The sequence below is a fragment of the Eptesicus fuscus genome, chromosome 9 (assembly GCF_027574615.1).
Source record: "Eptesicus fuscus isolate TK198812 chromosome 9, DD_ASM_mEF_20220401, whole genome shotgun sequence".
NCBI lineage: Eukaryota > Metazoa > Chordata > Mammalia > Chiroptera > Vespertilionidae > Eptesicus > Eptesicus fuscus.
Genome location: NC_072481.1, coordinates 69,884,110 through 69,901,667, shown reverse-complemented (window position 1 = coordinate 69,901,667; position 17,558 = coordinate 69,884,110). Strand labels below are relative to the sequence as shown.

Below are 17,558 nucleotides of genomic sequence, written 5' to 3'. Positions count from 1 at the left end.
ATAAACTTTTCTATAATATTTTATGGAATATAAAGAGACTTTAATTGTTTGACTTATTTAACTTGGCACTGTTAGTTTTTATTAATAAAACGCACATGGGCATTTAAAAAACAAACAAACAAAAAACTATGTGCTGAAAATTCTCAAATTTATTATCTCCAGCCTGGGCCTTTTCCTTGAATTCCAAACTTCTGTATCTAATGGTCTACTTGACATTTCCACTTGAATGTAAAATAGGCTTCTCTAAACATAATACAGCCCAAACCAAGTTCCTCATTTTCCCCCTACAAACTGGTCCTTCTGCAGACAGCTCCATCCCAGTAAATGGCTACACAATCCTTCCAGAATCCAGTTGCTCAAGCCAAAATTCTCGTGCTTAAACTTGTCTCCCTTCATGGCCTATGCCAAATAAGCCATCAAGTCCTGATGGTTCTATCTTCAAAAAAGAATCTGATTACTTATTACCTCCACTCCTTTAATCTTGGTCCATATCATTTCTTGTTTAGATGACCAAAACGGCATCCTAAAAGGTCTTTCTGCCTCTGCCCATCTATTTTAATTCTGAAGTTATCAGCCAGAATGCTGCTGTTAAAAATATACCAGGTATTGTCATGCCTCTGTTCCGAATCCACCAACTGTTCTCCATCTCAGAGTAAAAGTCAAAGAATGACCATGGCTACAAGGTCTGTATAATCTGTACCATACCCACTCCCATCCTATATTCGTTTGACTGTATCTCTTTGTAGCTTTGCCTCTGCTCATTTCTCCAGGCTCATCAGCGTCCTTAATGTTCTGTGAATACACCAGGCCTGCTCCTGCTCCAGAGCCTTTGCACCTTCTGTTTCTGGTCTGATGTATTTTCATAGATAGTAACATGGCTTGCTCTTTCACCACCTCTTAGATCTTTATACAAATGGCATCTTCTCAATGAGGTATTCCCTGACCAACCTATTTAAAATGACTTCTTCCCTCGTCAGTACCATCCCCTTTTCCTTCTTAGGGGAAAAGGAGGAGAATGAACTGGGAAAGGGGGTAGGGCATATCACCACATAATAATAATATACATATTGTTTTAAAAAATTTACATATCCTCTTTATTAGAGTAGTTCCATGAGAGAAGATATTTTTGTGTTTTGTTCACTGCTTCATTGGTAGCAAAACAGAATCTAGCACATAACCAAAAAAGGTTAAAGAATAAGCATGTGAGGGGGAAAAAAAGGCAAATATAGTTAAGTAGAATCCAAACCTCTAAAATTAAAACAAATTTAAGATTTAATGAATTTCTTTATTCATTCAGCAAAAATGCATTGCGTGCCTGCTTTATCTAATCTACTCCATTTTGGGCACCGAGGAAAGCATGACAAGGTCTTTGTTTTCACTTTAAATACTTCCAGTGGCAGACTCAAAAAATTTTATATGCTCTCATATTTTTCCTTTTACTGAGTCAAAATAATTTCAAGCACAGATGCTAAAGAAATATATTTATTATTGTCTGAGTAATAACTTAAATATGAAAATAGGAATATTTGATATAAAGCATTTAAAAAGCATGGTTTCAAAATATAATTTAAAATTCAATACAAACATTAGGAAAAAGGCTTGATTTATCACTGATGAGATTTAAAAAGAACTTTTGTGTCAAAATATAATTTTAATTCAAATCTGACTTAGAAAAGTCCCTTGAGTCAACACTGAGGACAGTGAATTATTACTGAACAACTTCAGATGAACTACTATGACAGGTAAATCAATATAACATTCCGGATAAATGACTGTGATGCAATTCAGTGAAAAGGACAGCTCTAGTCACTGGGGAAAGATTCTTCAAAGAGCTAAAAAAGCTGCTTGATGTTTAACTTGTAACAGGCTTTCAACTCTGGCTGCACATAGGAATCACCTGGGGGACTTTAAAAAAAATACCAATGTCCAGGCGGCAGAGTAGGAGGATGCTGCATGGACATGCTTCCAGGAACAAGCTGGAATTACAACTGAAATATGGAAAGACTTCCAAATAATTGATAGAAAACTCAAAGGAGAGAACCCTGATACTCAAGGACCGAAGGTGGAGACCACATAGAGACTGGTAGGAGGGGCAGAGGTTCGAAAGGGCTGGCTGGGCACCCACAGATGGCAATTGAAATCCCAGAGAGATATCTCAGCTGTGGGGGGCGGAGGGGTGCCACTGAGAACTCTGGGATCTAATCCCCAAGCTGGGCTCCCCAGGAGAGAGCACCAAACTGAGGAGGGTACCAACATAACGTCTATCTATGAAAAGCAGTGGGGTGCTGTCTGCCAGGGAGTGGCAGCTGAAAGTTGGGGCACCCTCTTAAAGGGCCAATGCACAAAAATTCCCTGTGGAGCTATACACCTTGTGCTCTGGCAGAAGGAGGGTGAAGTGGACTGGAGCTGTGAGAGCAGAACCCAAGACTGAGGACTCGGGGGATAGAGCTCAGAAGGCAGACACCCCAAGTTTCCTGGGCTGAGTCATTCCCTCCGGCAGCGGAGGACATCTTGCCCACATAGACATCTGCCTTGCCTCGGGGGAAGACAGTTGACACACCCTATTGGAAAATACCTTGCCCTGAGGCCACTTAAGAGATTAAAAGTAATTAGCCTCCAGGCAGAAGCAACTGCCCCAGCCTGTTGAAAAAACTCCCACCACACCTGAGGACGATTGCCTGGGGCAATTCAAGTCAGAATCCTATCAGTCTGTAGACAGAGGTGGTCTCTGGAGGCTTTGAGTCTTTGCCTGACCCAATTAGTCAGAAACAGCCTTTAACACTGTCCTGAACTAGAGATTGAGAGGTATAGAGGACCTACCTAAAACACAGTCACAAACCCAAATAGACAACCAAAATGAGAAAACAAAGAAACAACCCCCAAATGAAAGAACTAGCGAATTCTCCAGAAGCAGAGATAAATGAAGCAGAGGTAAGAAATTTATCTGAAACAGAGTTCAGAGTAATGCTGTTAAAAATGCTCAACAGTATAAAAAAAAGATATAGTAACCATGAAAAAAGAACAGTATGAGACAAAGAATGACATAACACAAATAAAGAACACATTGGAAGGAATACACAGCAGGTTAGGAGAAGCTGAGGATCAAATCAGTGAATTAGAAGACAGAGTTGAAAATATCACTCAATTAGAGAACCAAAAAGAAAAAAACAAAAAACAGGAGGACAGCTTGAGAGCTGAGGGACAATGTGAAATGTAACAATATTAGAATAGTAGGTGTGCCAGAAGAGGCAGAAAGGGAGAAAGGGAGAGAAAAGGTGTTTGAAGAAATATGGCAGAAAATTTCCCTAACCTGGCAAAGAAAAAAGTCACACAAGTTCAGGAGGCACAGAGAACCCCAAACAAGAAGAACCCAAACAGACCCACGCCCAGACACAACATAATTAAAATGCCAAAAACTAAAGGCAAAATCTTAAAGGCAGCAAGAATAAGGAAAACTGTTAACTACAAAAGATTTCCCATAAGGCTGACACCTGATTTCTCATCAGCAACTGTACTGGCCAGAGGGAATGGCATGAAGTATTCAAGGTAGTGGAAAGCAAGGATCTGAGACCAATATTACTATATCCAGCAAGGCTATTATTCAAAACTAGGGGCCGGAGGCTTTAGGCTTGGGAAGGGGCTGAGCCTGCGATCGGAGGTGCCTGGGGCGGAGGCTTTAGGCTTGGGAAGGGGTCTTTTAGTTGTAGTTTTGAAATTGTTGAATAATTGGTGTTTACTGCATGTAATATTATCATATTTAAAATCGCTTTTCTTGAGATATTAATGTTTATTACATGTAACATTATTATATTTAAGAGTTTTTCTTGAAATATTAAGGTTTATTGCATGTAACATTATTATATTTAAAATTGTTTTTCTTGAAATAAAAAAAAAAACTGGAAAAAAATATTAATGTCCTAGCCCAACCCTAACAAAAGGAAATTCAATCTGCAGAGGTGGAGCCAGGCATCTGGAATGGTTAAAAGATCCCAAGGTAATTCTGATGCACACCTGGCTTGAGAATCACTGTTCTACAAGTTCCTATTATTGATTATCATTTCAAAGAGAAGGATATGGTTATTTATGTCAACTCTTTTCCAATGAAAGTATTGACTGAAAAGATCTCTCAATACTAGTTGCTGTCATCAATATGGCTTTCTTTTAGACTTCACTTATAAGCCGAAGCCTACAAATAGTCACATACTTGTGACTTGAAGTCGTCCTGCCAGAATTCCAAGATCCCAAATGAGTTATCTTCCCAGAGGTCATTCTATACTCTAAGTAACCAACATTTTTCTAAAAAACAGTAAAGGCTAAGCAATTTTACCTGCAGGTACTAAAGAGTAAAGACTTGAAAAATAAATTAACATCAAGGTTTTTATAACATCCCCTACACCAAAATAATGCTTTTGGGGCTTATTTCTCCCAAACTTTTAATGAAAAACGTATAAAAGTAGAGCGAATATAAAATACACTCCCATATACTCAGCACTATTTTGAGAACTATCAACTCATGGCCAATCATGTTTTATCTATACAACCCCATATTCAATATCCCCTAATCTGGATAATTTTGAAGCAAACTACAGACATCATATCATTTAGCTAGGCTTTAATTTCATGCAAATTATGCAGAAAGTAACTTGAAAGAACTTACACAATAGGAATGACAGAAAAAAAGGTGATAAAACAACAGTTTATAGCCCTGGCCAGCCTGCTCAGTGGTTAGAGCATCACCCCTCATACCAAAGGGTCGCAGGTTCGATTTCTGGTCAAGGGCCGGCACCTGGGTTGCAGGTTCGATCCCTGGCCCAGCTGGAGTGTATGCGGGAGGCAACCAATTGATGTGTCTCTCTCACATCAATGTTTCTCTCTCTCTCTGCCTTCCATTCTCTCTAAAAATCAATGGAAAAATATCATCGGGCGAGGATTAACAAAAAATAATAATAGTTTATAAATATAAAAGAAATATGACATTTGAAGTCTTCTCACATCTTTAGTCTGTCAGCTACCTCTTACAGGACTGATGAACACTGTGCCTCTGGTTTTGGCTAGCTTAGGTGTCACAGAAGACTTAGTTTCATAACAGAACCCTCTTAAGTAGAGTTATTATTTGGGGTCTAGGGAGATGATAAATGAAATAACTATTTTGTTTTTACATCTTTGATACTAATGACTACCAAGACAACAAATGGTAGATTTCTTTTTAATTCTCGCACCTCTCCTCCAGTTTTACTAAGGTATAAATGATGCAGAGTAATTGTATACATTTAAGGTATACAGCTTGATGTTGATATGTTATATTGTGAAATTATTACTATAGTCAAGCTAATTAACATATCCATTACCTCACATATAGTTACCTTTTTTTTTTTTTTTTTTATGGTGAGAACACTTAAGATTTATCCTCTTGACTTTGACTTGGGGTCTAAACCCAACTACTAGTTGTGTGACTTGAGATTCCTGAATTTCTTATTCCTCATCTGTAAAATGGGATAATACCACTATTTTCGAACATTAAATGAGATAATATATGTAAAGTGCCAAGGACAACCTGGCACACAGTGAGTAATGACCACATGTATTGACATGGGCTAAACATTATTAACAAAAAACCAAAAATAACATCCTGGACAGTGGTTTCTAACTCAAAATACCTAAATTCCTAGAGTATATTATAGTAATAATGGGTCAATCTTGCAGTTGTAGTCTAACATTTTATCCAGTGGGTTTCTAGTAAGTGCCGAGAACTTGAAAACAGTTTAAAAATACAAGCTATCCAATTAGATCTATAGAAAGATAGCTCTAGAAAATATAGTCTAAGTAAATTAAATTGCTACTTAATCTATCCTAAGTGGGTGGAATAAAAAAATGAAGTACAGACTTGGTATTTGTAATACAAGATCTAAGGTCTTATTCCAATATCTCTTCTGATATGTCTTCAGTGACTTTACTAGTTTGTTCAGAACATGATTAAATAAACACTGTCTGTAAGAAACTGTATGGGAGGTCCTTTTAAAATCAATGAAACAGGGCATCCAGTCTTCATCTTCCCTCAGCTAACCTTTCTGTTAATGATATTCACTTTCTGAGAAATCCTGAACAAATCCTAACCTTCAGTGCTTCCACATTGTATGTATCTATTCGAACTTTATTATCAGTGCAGACAGTTGAAAAACACCCCTCCCCTTTTTGGATGCATTGTTCTGTGATAGGTATGAGAGAGCATCTAAAAAGCAAGTTATCTCTCTCTTCATCACTAATAAATACAGAGAAGTTCTACTTTAGTCTTGGTATTTGGCCCAGACTCTTTTTGACAAAGCATTTAGCTAAGTATTCCAAAGGCCTAGGCCAATTTGAGCATCACTTGTGGCATTCCTAAACTTGTATGTGATCAGTGATCTTGTGATTGTGTAGCTTCCATGATATCTAACAATCTCAGTAATGAGAACAATCACATCATTCAGATTTACTCTTATTACCTGAACATTCACTTTCAGATATAAACATTCTAGATGAAATGAAGTGAAAATGTCCTTACATGTTTGTTTTATTAATCAATAGCAGAATAAAATGCTGCAGTAATTAATGATGTTTTTGAAGTTAATTTTATGTATACAATAGTAAAATATTTCAATTATTTATCAAAATAGATTTCTACTCAATAGTACTAATATATTTAATAGATTACTTTCTCAATAACATTGTATCTTTAAAATTTTTTATAAAAATTCAAATAATGTAACATAATAATTAGATTTAATAATAACTCAATCTTTGCAGAGCTATATTATGTACTAACATTTATATATATTAAAGAAAATAACATTTAAGAGCTGTATTTAAATTTTAGTTACTTCCATTTAAGTCATAAATCTTTTCAGAAAAAGTCCTATTGGGGAATTCTCCACATCTTGTGAGATGATGAATTAAAAACAATGTCACCTCAAAATACCAAGAGTTGGATACTATATATAAATTATGTGAACAACAGATGTACAATAATCCAAATATAATTTCTAATCAAAATAATAAAATATGTTAAGACCAAACTGTTAGAGAAAACTGAGGTACACCAAACATTTTTGGGTTCAAATTTCAAAATAAAACCTGGTAGAATGTCTTAAGATAACTCCTATAAGTCTTGAATCTAAGAAGGCTAAACATATAAAACGTAAAATGTAATACATGATCCTTTTCTGTATTTGAAGATGAATTTTTGAGATTTGCCTAAACTGAATCCTAGCTCCTTCTAGTAAATACTGAGCTGAAAAATGTTTTCTTGAACTACTTTGTGGCACACAAAAAGGTTAGTGATGTTATTAAATGTGCATATTGAAAGTTGTCTATTTGGTATTTCTGATGTACAGTATAGTGATTGCAGGAGAAATCTAACAGCTCACAGTGAAGAAATTATTCCTGCACTATAACCTTAAACTTTTCAAATCTTACTATTACTGGTGACAACAATAAACCACAATGATAACTGATTTTTTGAATGAAATGATTCTTCTACCCTAGAAGTTCATTTTATGTTTGTGGTATCTGGCTTTAATCACAGGCAAATATTGATTTTACTATTTGGCCATTTACATTTGGCCAAAATGTGTATTTGGTACATCTGTACTAATAGGTATTTAATGGCCTATCTTTATTCTTCTTAGAGAATCTAGTCTTAGGTTGGTTGAATATTTTTACATTGACAGTTTTAGAAAAATTCCAACTGCTCTACTTCACAATTAATATTCTCTATTCTCTCTTTATACTTCTTATCACTTCAAATCTGTTCTACACAATTCAATATTAAATTATCTACTGTTTGTACTGTTCACTGTGTTTATCTTATCTTCTCATGGGAGAATTTTTCCTTGAGGATGGCTAACTTAATATTGCATGATGCTTCTTTTGTATTACCCATGGTGCCTAGCACAGTGCTGGTCATCTGATATGTATTTACTAATTCACAAAGATCCAAGATTAGTAGCCACCTTTGGGTTATAATATAATTTTCCTTCATAGTTTAAGCTATTCTATAAATAAACTAGTCAAAGCTAAATATCTCATGGTTTGAGCAAAAAAGGATTGCATTTAATAAAACACTGAAGTAATATTGTTTGGTGGTAGAGAAAATAGACACTATATTTAGATTTAAGACACTATAGGTAAGTCACTTACCGTACTTTCTTCATGCCTTAGGTCAGTGGTCGGCAAACTGTGGCTCACGAGCCGCGGTTTGCCGCTCTGTTGACTAATGAGTTTGCCAACCACTGGGATAGGGGCTTAATCACAAGGAACAACAACAGCCTATAATTATTGGAATTGAGAGTCGGTAGCTCTACCTATGGTTTCTGCAAGGCAATAACATTATAGTTAAAATAACTGAGAAAAAAAATCATAATATTAACACCAACCTGAAAGTTCGAACAAGATTTTTAAGTTGTGTGTAAATATCTCCTAATGTAATCTGAAGAGGCCCCAAAAGTCCAGGCAATCTGAAAAAAAAAATTACATTTCTTTTAAAATATAATTTAATTATATAGATAGATTTTTGGGGGGGAACTTGCCTAAGTCTGGATTTTCCATAGGTAGTAATGGCACTTAGGTGAAGGCAGTTAAGCTAGGTTATAACTGGTAAGAAGTCATAAGGAAATATTTTGTAATAACCCCACACTCGACTTTGTAGTCTATGCTACAGTGTGAGGCTATGAAATACAAAAATATTATTTTGGCTGCTATCTATATTCTTGTCTCTAGTTTTCTTATCTCTTTACTTTCAAACATTAGGCCAAATGGAAAGAAGACTAGGCAAGAGGAAATGCCCTCCAAGTGAGAGTAAAAATTGGTATATTTCTAGAGAGCAAGCTGACAACATATACACTAACATTTTAAATGTGGATACTTTTTGACCCACTAACTTTTCCCCCCAAAAATATTTATCCTACAGAAGTCATCAGATAAACATAAAAAAGATGCTTGCTGCAGGAACATTTTTAGTAGTACAAAAGTGGAAACAATCTTCATCAATACGTGATTGGTCAAATACATTATGACATACACATATATATAATGGAATATAACAGAAAGTTTAAAATGATATGTGGCCCAGCTAACATGGCTCAGTGACTGAGCATTGACCTATAAACCAGAAGGTCATGGTACAATTCCTGGTCAGGGCACATGCCCGGTTTACAGGCTCAATCCCTGGTGTGGGGCATGCAGGAGGCAGCCAATCAATGATTCTCATCATTGATGTTTCTATCTCTCTCTCCATTTTTGAAATCAAAATATTTTTTAAAAATGATAATATGAATCTATTTTCTTAATGTGGAAAGATATTCATGATAAATTTTAAGTGAAAAATGCATAGAATATTGTCCTATTTTTACAAAAAAACCCCACCATAATTATATATAACTAGAGGCCCGGTGCACGAAATTTGTGCACAGAGTGGGGGCATGGGGGTGTCCCTAAGCCCAGCCTGCACCTTCTCCAATCTGAGACCCTGGCTGGGATCCAGGACTGCTGGCTCCCAACTGTTCACCTGCCTGCCTTTCTGATTGCCCCTAACCGCTTCTGCCTGCCAGCCTGATCACCCCATAACCACTCCCCTGCCAGCCTTATTGATGCCTAACTGCCCTTCCCTGCAGGCCCGGTCGCCCCCAACTTCCCTCCTCTCTTGGCCTGGTCACCCCTAACTGCCCTCCCCTGTAGGCCTGATCATCTCCAACTGCCCTCCCCTGCTGGCCATCTTGTGGTGGCCATCTGTGTCCACATGGGGGCAGCCATCTTGTGTGTTGGAGTGATGGTCAATTTTCATATTACTCTTTTATTAGATAGGATAGAGGCCTGGTGCATGGGTGGGGGCCAGCTGGTTTGCCCTGAAGGGTGTCCTGGATTAGGGTGGGGGTTCCCTTGGGGCGTAGAGTGGCCTGGGCAAGGGGCCTGTGGTGGTTTGCAGGCTGGCCACCCAAGTGGAGGCCCTAGTATCTGGGATTTATCTATCTTCTATAACTGAAACTTTGTAGCCTTGAGCAGAGGCCTGGGTTAGCCAGGAAGCTTGGCTTCCTCCATTGCCAGGGAAACCCAAGCCTCCTGTTCACTCCATGGTTGCAGCCATCTTGATTGGGTTAATTTGCACACTTGCGCCTGATTGGCTGGTGGGTGTGGCTTGTGGGTATAGAGGGGTATGGTCGATTTGCATATTACTCTTTTATTAGATAGGATGCTATTGTATATAACACATAGTACACATCAAATGTTTCATTTCTTCCAGGTTTATACTATAACAGAAGTAATCAGAGTATAAATTCACATACATACACATATATCAAGGATAAACATCAAAATATTATCTGTAGTTATTGCTGAGTTGTGGGATTATAGGTGACTATCATTTCTTTATAGCATTTTATAATGCTTAAATTTTCTGCAATAAGCATGTGTTGCTTTTTTTTAAAAAAAACTTATTATGAAAGTTTCAAACATGTTCCAAATAGTGGTAACAACCTCATATATCTGTACTCAGGAGATTTTCTTATATATGCTTCATTTTTCTTCTTTCCTTCTTTTGCTGTAATATTTTAAAGTGAATCCTTGACATGTCACTTGACCCCTAAGTATTTCCTCAGGTATCTCTAAAAACAAAGGCATTTTCTTATACAACCACAATAAAATTATCATAATAACTAGAAGCCCGTTGCACGAAGTTTCGTGCAATAGACCTTCCTTCACCTGGCTGCCGGCACCAGTTTTCCGCCAGCAGCAGTTTTCCTCTGGCCACCCGCCAATCAGAGCGCCTCCAGCCAGCATGATCGGCCACCCTGAGAGGAACTCCGATCAGGAGGCGCTCTGATCGGCGGGTGGCCAGAGGAAAACTGCTGCTGGCAGAAAACTGGTGCCAGCAGCCACGCAATCGGCCACCCGAGTTCCGCCACCAGCGTCTTCCGCCTGCCCCATGGGTCCTTCTGCAGCGCTGGCCATTTAGGCCGGCAGGAGGAGCGGGGGTCTGGGACTCACGAGTCCCTGCCCCCCGCTCCTACCACCAGCCAATCGGCCACCCTGAGTCCCGCCCCCCGCGCCTCCAGCCGGCCCAATTGTGGGCGTAGCGGAGTGATGCAATTTGCATATTACCTTTTTATTATGTAGGATTCCTTATTACTCCAAATTAAAAATAATTAATACATTAATAATAATTCCTCAATATCATCAGTATTATCTTTCATTTTCTTTATCTAAAAAATGCCCTTTTGCAATTGGTTTGTTTCAATGAGAAACAAAAAATGTCTTAATTATTTTTTCTGCTCAGCCATTTCATATAGGAAGAGGACACAAATCCTTCCTCTTCAGATCATGGCAATTTTAATCTATTCCATAAAAACAACCACTAAAATGTATTATTAGGAGAAAATATGGTAGTCAAATGGAAAGAAAAGTCTTACTTTTATAGTGAGAAAAAGCTCAACTGCTTTTATAAACAACCAATCATCCCCAAACCTCCTATGCCACCATAATTATTCTGTTTTCAATGTTCTTTGTGCTTCTTTTTCTTTAAGTTATTCCACCTCTTCTGAAATTTATTTCTTGTGCTAATATCAATAATTTGGTCTTCGAGCAAGGGTCCTTTAGTATATTCTGTTGCAGCCAAACTGAGAAGAAACAGAATTTCTTCAATGACATGTCTACATGGTCTTAAATTTAAAATTGGGTACTTTTATTAGCTAAAAATTCTAGAAAACTATTTTCAAATAAATCCCTTTCTACTGATTATGTACCAGTATAGATAACCCATGCTTACTTTTAAAAACTATGTAACTGAAGTTAAGGATTGTTCTATAAATCAGATAATGGTGACTTATACTGTTTTCTAACCTAATCCTATCTAATAAAAGAGTAATATGAAAATTGACCATCACTCCAACACACAAGATGGCCTCCCCCATGTGGACACAAGATGGCCTGCAGGGCAGTTGTGGGCAGGTAGGAGTGACCAGGCCAGCAGGTGAGGGCAGTTGTGGGCGATCAGGCCAGCAGGGAGGGCAGTTAGGGGTGAACGCGCCAGCGGAGGAGGGAAGTTGGGGGTGACCAGGCCAGCAGGGGAGGGCAGTTGGGGGGGGGGACCAGGCCTGTAGGGGAGGACAGTTGGGGGGGCACCCAGCCCTGCAGGGAAGGGCAGTTGGGGGTGACCAGGCCTACAGGGGAGGGCAGTTGGGGGTGACCAGGCTGGCAGGGGAGGGCAGTTAGGGGCAATCAGGCTGGCCGGGAAGCAGTTAAGCATTGATCAGGCTGGCAGGGGAGTGGTTAGGTGGTGATCAGGCTGGTAGGCAGAAGTGGTTAGTGGCAATCAGGCAGAGGCAGGCAAGCGGTTGGGAGCCAGCAGTCCTGGATTGTGAGAGGGGTGTCCGACTGCCCGTTTAGGCCCGTTCCCGGATTGGGCCTAAACAGTCAGTCGGACATCCCTCAAAGAGGTCCCAGATTGGAGAGGGTGCAGGCTGGGCTGAGGGACACCCTCCTTCGCCATGCACGAATTTTGTGCACCGGGCCTTTAGTATTTAACAGAAATGTATTAGTATCCTATCTAATAAAAGAGTAATATGCAAATTAACCATCACTCCGCTACACCCACAAGCCACATGCACCAGCCAATCAGGAGCGAGTATGCAAATTAACCCAACCAAGATGGCTGCAGCCACAGAGAGCAGGAGGGAGGCTTGGGTTTCCCCGGCAATGGAGGAAGCCAAGCTTTCCGCACACCCTGGCCAGCCCAGGCCTCCGCTTAAGGCTACAAAGTTTCAATTATAGAAGATACATAAATTTCAACAGAAATGGCTGCAGCCACGGAGCTGGAGAGAGCAGGAGGATAGGGTTGCCCCTGGCGATGGAGGAAGCCAAGCTTCTGCAGCCCTGGCTGGCCCAGGCCTTCACTCCAGGCTACAAAGTTTCAATTATAGAAGATAAATAAATTCCAACAGAAATGGCTGCTGCCATGGAGCGAGCAGAAGGCTTGGCTCCACTACAGGCTACAAAGTTTCAATTGTAGAAGATAAATAAATTCCAGATCCCAGGGCCTCCGCTTGGGTCGCGGGGTGGCGTGGCCGGCCTGCAAACCACCACAGGACCCTTGCCCAGGCTGCCCCATGCCCCAAGGGAACCCCCACCCTGACCCGGGACACCCTTCAGGGCAAACCAGCTGGCCCCCACCCGTGCACTAGGCCTCTGTCCTATCTAATAAAAGAGTAATATGCAGATTGACCATCACTCCAACACACAAGTTGGCTGCCCCCATGTGGTCAAAGATCCTGCCCCCATGTGGACACAAGATGGCTGCCACAAGATGGCCAGCAGGGGAGGACAGTTGGGAGGGACCAGACCTGCAACGGAGGGCAGCTGGGGGCGATCAAGCCTGTAGGGGAGGGCATTTAAGGGGTGACCAGGCTGGCAGAGGAGGGAAGTTGGGGGCAAACAGGCTGGCAGGGGAGCAGTTAGACATCAATCAGGCTGGCAGGGGAGTGGTTAGGGGGTGATTAGGCTGGCAGGCAGAAGCGGTTAGGGGCAATCAGGAAGGTAGGCAGGCGAGTGGTTTGGAGCCATCAGTCCTGGATTGTGAGAGGGATGTCTGACTGCCCGTTTGGACCCGATCCCGGTGGCATCGAGCCTAAATGGGCAGTCAGACATCCCTCGAGGGGTCCCAGATTGGAGAGGGTGCAGGCTGGGCTGAGGGACACCCCCACCCCCCCGTACACAAATTTTGTGCACCGGGCCTCTAGTGAGAACATATAAAAGGCAAAATTAATAACAGATTTATCATATATGAAGAGCCTAACATATAAAAGCACTCAATAAATATTAAAGAGTTATTTAAAATGTAAAACTTAGAGGAAGGAATAAGCTGCTCATAATACTATGGCTTCTAAAATGTTTTTGTTCTTTTGAATAAACCACATAATTAAGACTTCTCCACATACATAACACTTAAGCAAGGACTAAAAACACCTTTCCATCTTTTCTACTAAAGAAAGAAAATGCAGGCTAAAAAGTTCAAAATAGCTCTCATACCTCTGGAAAAAAGATTGAAAGCTCCTTTTGAAAGAGAAACCAAAGTTGCAACTTTTAAATGTCATTTATGACTGGGCTAATTACAAGAACAGTAATTTCCACCACAGGAAGCTTAAAACTAAAGTGCAAAGTTGAGTTGAACAAAAACTCAAGTTGCTGAGTGTGAAATTGTTCTATGAATATATATGCAGAGTGAGTTAACAGACTGTTAAAACTTTATAAAGTCTTATTCACATGTGAAACTGATGTGACACATTTACCACAAATCAGTAATTAAATGGGTCTAGCTTTGATATTTTTTCCCCCTGACTTCACTGGATTATTAAGTTGAAGTGAGGTAGTTTGGTTTTCTACTCCCATAATCTCAACCTTCCTCTTTACTATGTGCATCTTGTACACAAAACTTAATTTCAGTATTTCCTTGGTAGGATATCTTAAAAATCAAAATTTCTCAGGTGAAGAAATCCATGTAAACCTTTCACTTATTCTTCACTGTTCAAAATTCAGTAACACCTATATATTATGAACCCATAAATACCAAGTTAACTTAAAAATATTTTAGAAGTGGAATGACAATTACATACTTACACTTTACTCAATTTTTCGAGTACGATGCGTTTTCTAATCTGGTTCTGAGAACTTGAATCTATCAGTGGAAAGGTGGGATCATGCTGAATCACATTTTTAAACAAAGCAAAATAAAAACATGAATTTACATCCTTTCTTTTATAAGAATAATTAACATTAAAATACAAAAGTTAACACCTGTGGTATGGCAGAATGAAATCTAGACTTGAAATTTATAAAATTTAAATTCAAGTATCAGTTCAGTCATTAGGTTTATGTAAACCTGCCTGAATCATTTGCCCACTTTTGAGTATTTTTTCATCTGCATTAAAAGGAATACTAATACCTTCTTCATTGAATGAGAAAATGTATACAAAAAGACTTTGTAAACTACTAAATGCTATGTAAATGTAGGAAATTAAAGAATAAAAATTAGCAAATAATATAAATATATTATGGGGAATTCCGCTTCTAGAAATGGCAAACAAGAAATGGCAAACCACTCCTGCTGAGAACTGAAAAAGCTGGGGGGAAAAAACGTGTTTGAAAGCATCAGATTGCTAACAAGACAGTAAAGAATTATGGCCTGAGATTCTGGAGAGGTAATTCCAGAGAGGCCACTGACTAATTTCAGAAGAGACAATTTAGATACTGAGAACCCAAGCATTGCTCTTCTAATAGACATTGGGGCATGCCAAGAAAGGAGAGGCACCAGCAACACTCCCCAAGTTAGAGACCAGGAGTTAGAAGGATCACACTCTAGGAGTAAGAATGAATAGGAAACAGACTGGCTCTTATAGGGACTGAAGCCCATCTCCAAATCATCATAACTCCTGATGGAATTAAGGAGATTTGGCACTAATACAAATCTGCCAGAAGCAAACATAAATCCATTCTAGAGGAAGATGCATTAGCCTAGGTCTCAAATTATCTCTGTAACTTTTACTATACAATGTTTGCCACATAATGAAACACTAAAACAATGTGATCAAAATCAGAAACATTAGTCCATGGAAGTCAATCCTCAGGGAATCCAGATAATGAAGTTATCAGTTTTATTTAAAATAAATGTTCCAGCCGAAACCGGTTTGGCTCAGTGGATAGAGCGTCGGTCTGCGGACTGAAAGGTCCCAGGTTCGATTCCAGTCAAGGGCATGTACATTGGTTGCGGGCACATCCCCCATAGGGGGTGTGCAGGAGGCAGCTGGTCGATGTTTCTCTCTCATCGATGTTTCTAGCTCTCTATCCCTCTCCCTTCCTCTCTGTAAAAAATCAATAAAACATATTTAACAAAAAAAATAATAAAATAAATGTTCCAAAAAATAAATAAATAAAATAAATGTTCCATATATTCAAAGAAATGACAAGGTTGAAAATTTCAGCAGAGAACTGAAAACTACATAAAAGAACTAAATGAAAATCCTATATAAGTGAAAAGTATAGTATTTAAAGGACTCAATGGATAGATTTAATAATGTAGAAATAACTGAAGAGAGAATGCTGACTTGGAAAATATCTAGAATGAAGCACAGTCACACCCAACACCCCTCTCCTCCCTCCACATAATGCAAAGCACAAAATAATACAAGAGACAAAGAAGATACAGTGAAAAAGACTAACACAACTAACTGGAGCACCAGGTAATATTTGAGAATATTCCAAAACCGATTTAAGAAGTCATAGAATCAAGTACTACAACAAACAAAAGAACAAATATAACCATGCCTACACAAAGGATTTTAAAATTGAGGGTAACCAAAGGAAAATAAAAAGGTCTTAAAAACAGCTAAAGGAGAAAACTCAGTATTTGCAAAAGAGCAGCAATAAGAGAAGTAAATAGAAGCCAAAAGTCAAGGGAATATTTTCAATAGGCTGAAAGAAAATAACTCTAGTCTCAAATTCAATATCCAGGAAAATATCTTTCAAAAGTAAAAGTGAAATAAAAAATTTTGTTACAAACAAAAACATAAAATTAATCACTAGCAAAATGGCACTAACAGAAACAAAAGATATTCTTTAGGCCCAAGACAAATGATTCCAGATGAAAGAACAGAAATTCAGTAAGAAGGTAAAAACAATGAAAGAGTAATTAATTGGACAAAACCAACTGAATATTGACTATAAATAATTTTGTAGAATTGAAAATGTAAAGAGGACAAAAATACACAAGAGCACATAAGTAAAGAGCAGGTAAATTGAGTTACAGTTCTAAAGTTCTAATTGTTCAGGAAGGAATAAAAGTATTACGTTACATTAGACTTTAATAAGACAAAGACTCAGATTTTAATTTTTAGAGTAACCACTTATCAATTAGCAAAAGAATGATAAGAAGCTAATGGAGGGTAAAAAATGGATTAATGATATTTAACACAAAGAAAGCAAAAAAGGAAAGAAAGAGGAACACAGAATAGGTGGAATGCAGAAAGCAATGAACAACAAGTAAGATGGTAGGTTTAAACCCAAACATATCAATTATGATATTGAATGTAAATGGACTAAATCCTCCCCATAAAGGATAAAGATGATCAGCCTATATTTAAAATAAGATAATCCTTGAAAATACTACTAATAAAAGAATGCTAGTGTCAGCAAAGTAGACTTTAAGGGGGGGGGGGGGGGGGAGTCAATGTAGAGAAAGGTTACTCCATAATGCTAAAAGTTTAGTTTTCCAGGAAGACATACAATCTTACATTTGCATCCAATAATGTGGTCTCAAAATATTAAAAGTAAAATTCATAATACTAAAAGGAGAAATAATAAATCCATAATTAGCCCTAGCCAGCTTGGCTAAGTGGTTAGAGTGTTGGCCCATGGACCGAAGGGTCATTTCGTTAGTGAGGGACGACCAAATGACTGAACAGCAGGCTGCATGGGGCGACCAGGCCGGCAGGGGGGTTAGTGAGGGATGACCAAATGACTGAACAGCAGGCTGGATGAGG

General features: G+C 38.7%; 1 protein-coding gene and 1 non-coding gene across 7 annotated transcripts in view; both read right to left on the bottom strand.

Moving 5' to 3' along the window:
* Positions 1 to 17,558, bottom strand: part of RPAP2 (RNA polymerase II associated protein 2) — a 111,072-nt gene that overhangs the window by 59,648 nt on the left and 33,866 nt on the right. For 4 of the 6 annotated variants that reach the window (XM_008154722.3, XM_028129950.2, XM_054721362.1 and 1 more), the window contains 2 exons: positions 14,641 to 14,723; positions 8,412 to 8,492 (listed from right to left, as the gene is read on the bottom strand). The exons of 1 other annotated variant lie outside the window; for it this stretch is intronic. In XM_008154722.3, the coding sequence (XP_008152944.2) occupies positions 8,412 to 8,492; positions 14,641 to 14,723 (164 nt within the window). Of the gene's footprint in view, positions 1 to 8,411; positions 8,493 to 14,640; positions 14,724 to 17,558 lie in introns of those variants that run through there. One more of the 6 variants, XM_028129955.2, reaches the window with a different exon arrangement.
* On the bottom strand, positions 11,292 to 11,427 carry LOC129150415 (small nucleolar RNA SNORA29). Its single transcript, XR_008557160.1, has one exon. It is a non-coding gene; the product is annotated as a small nucleolar RNA SNORA29 (small nucleolar RNA).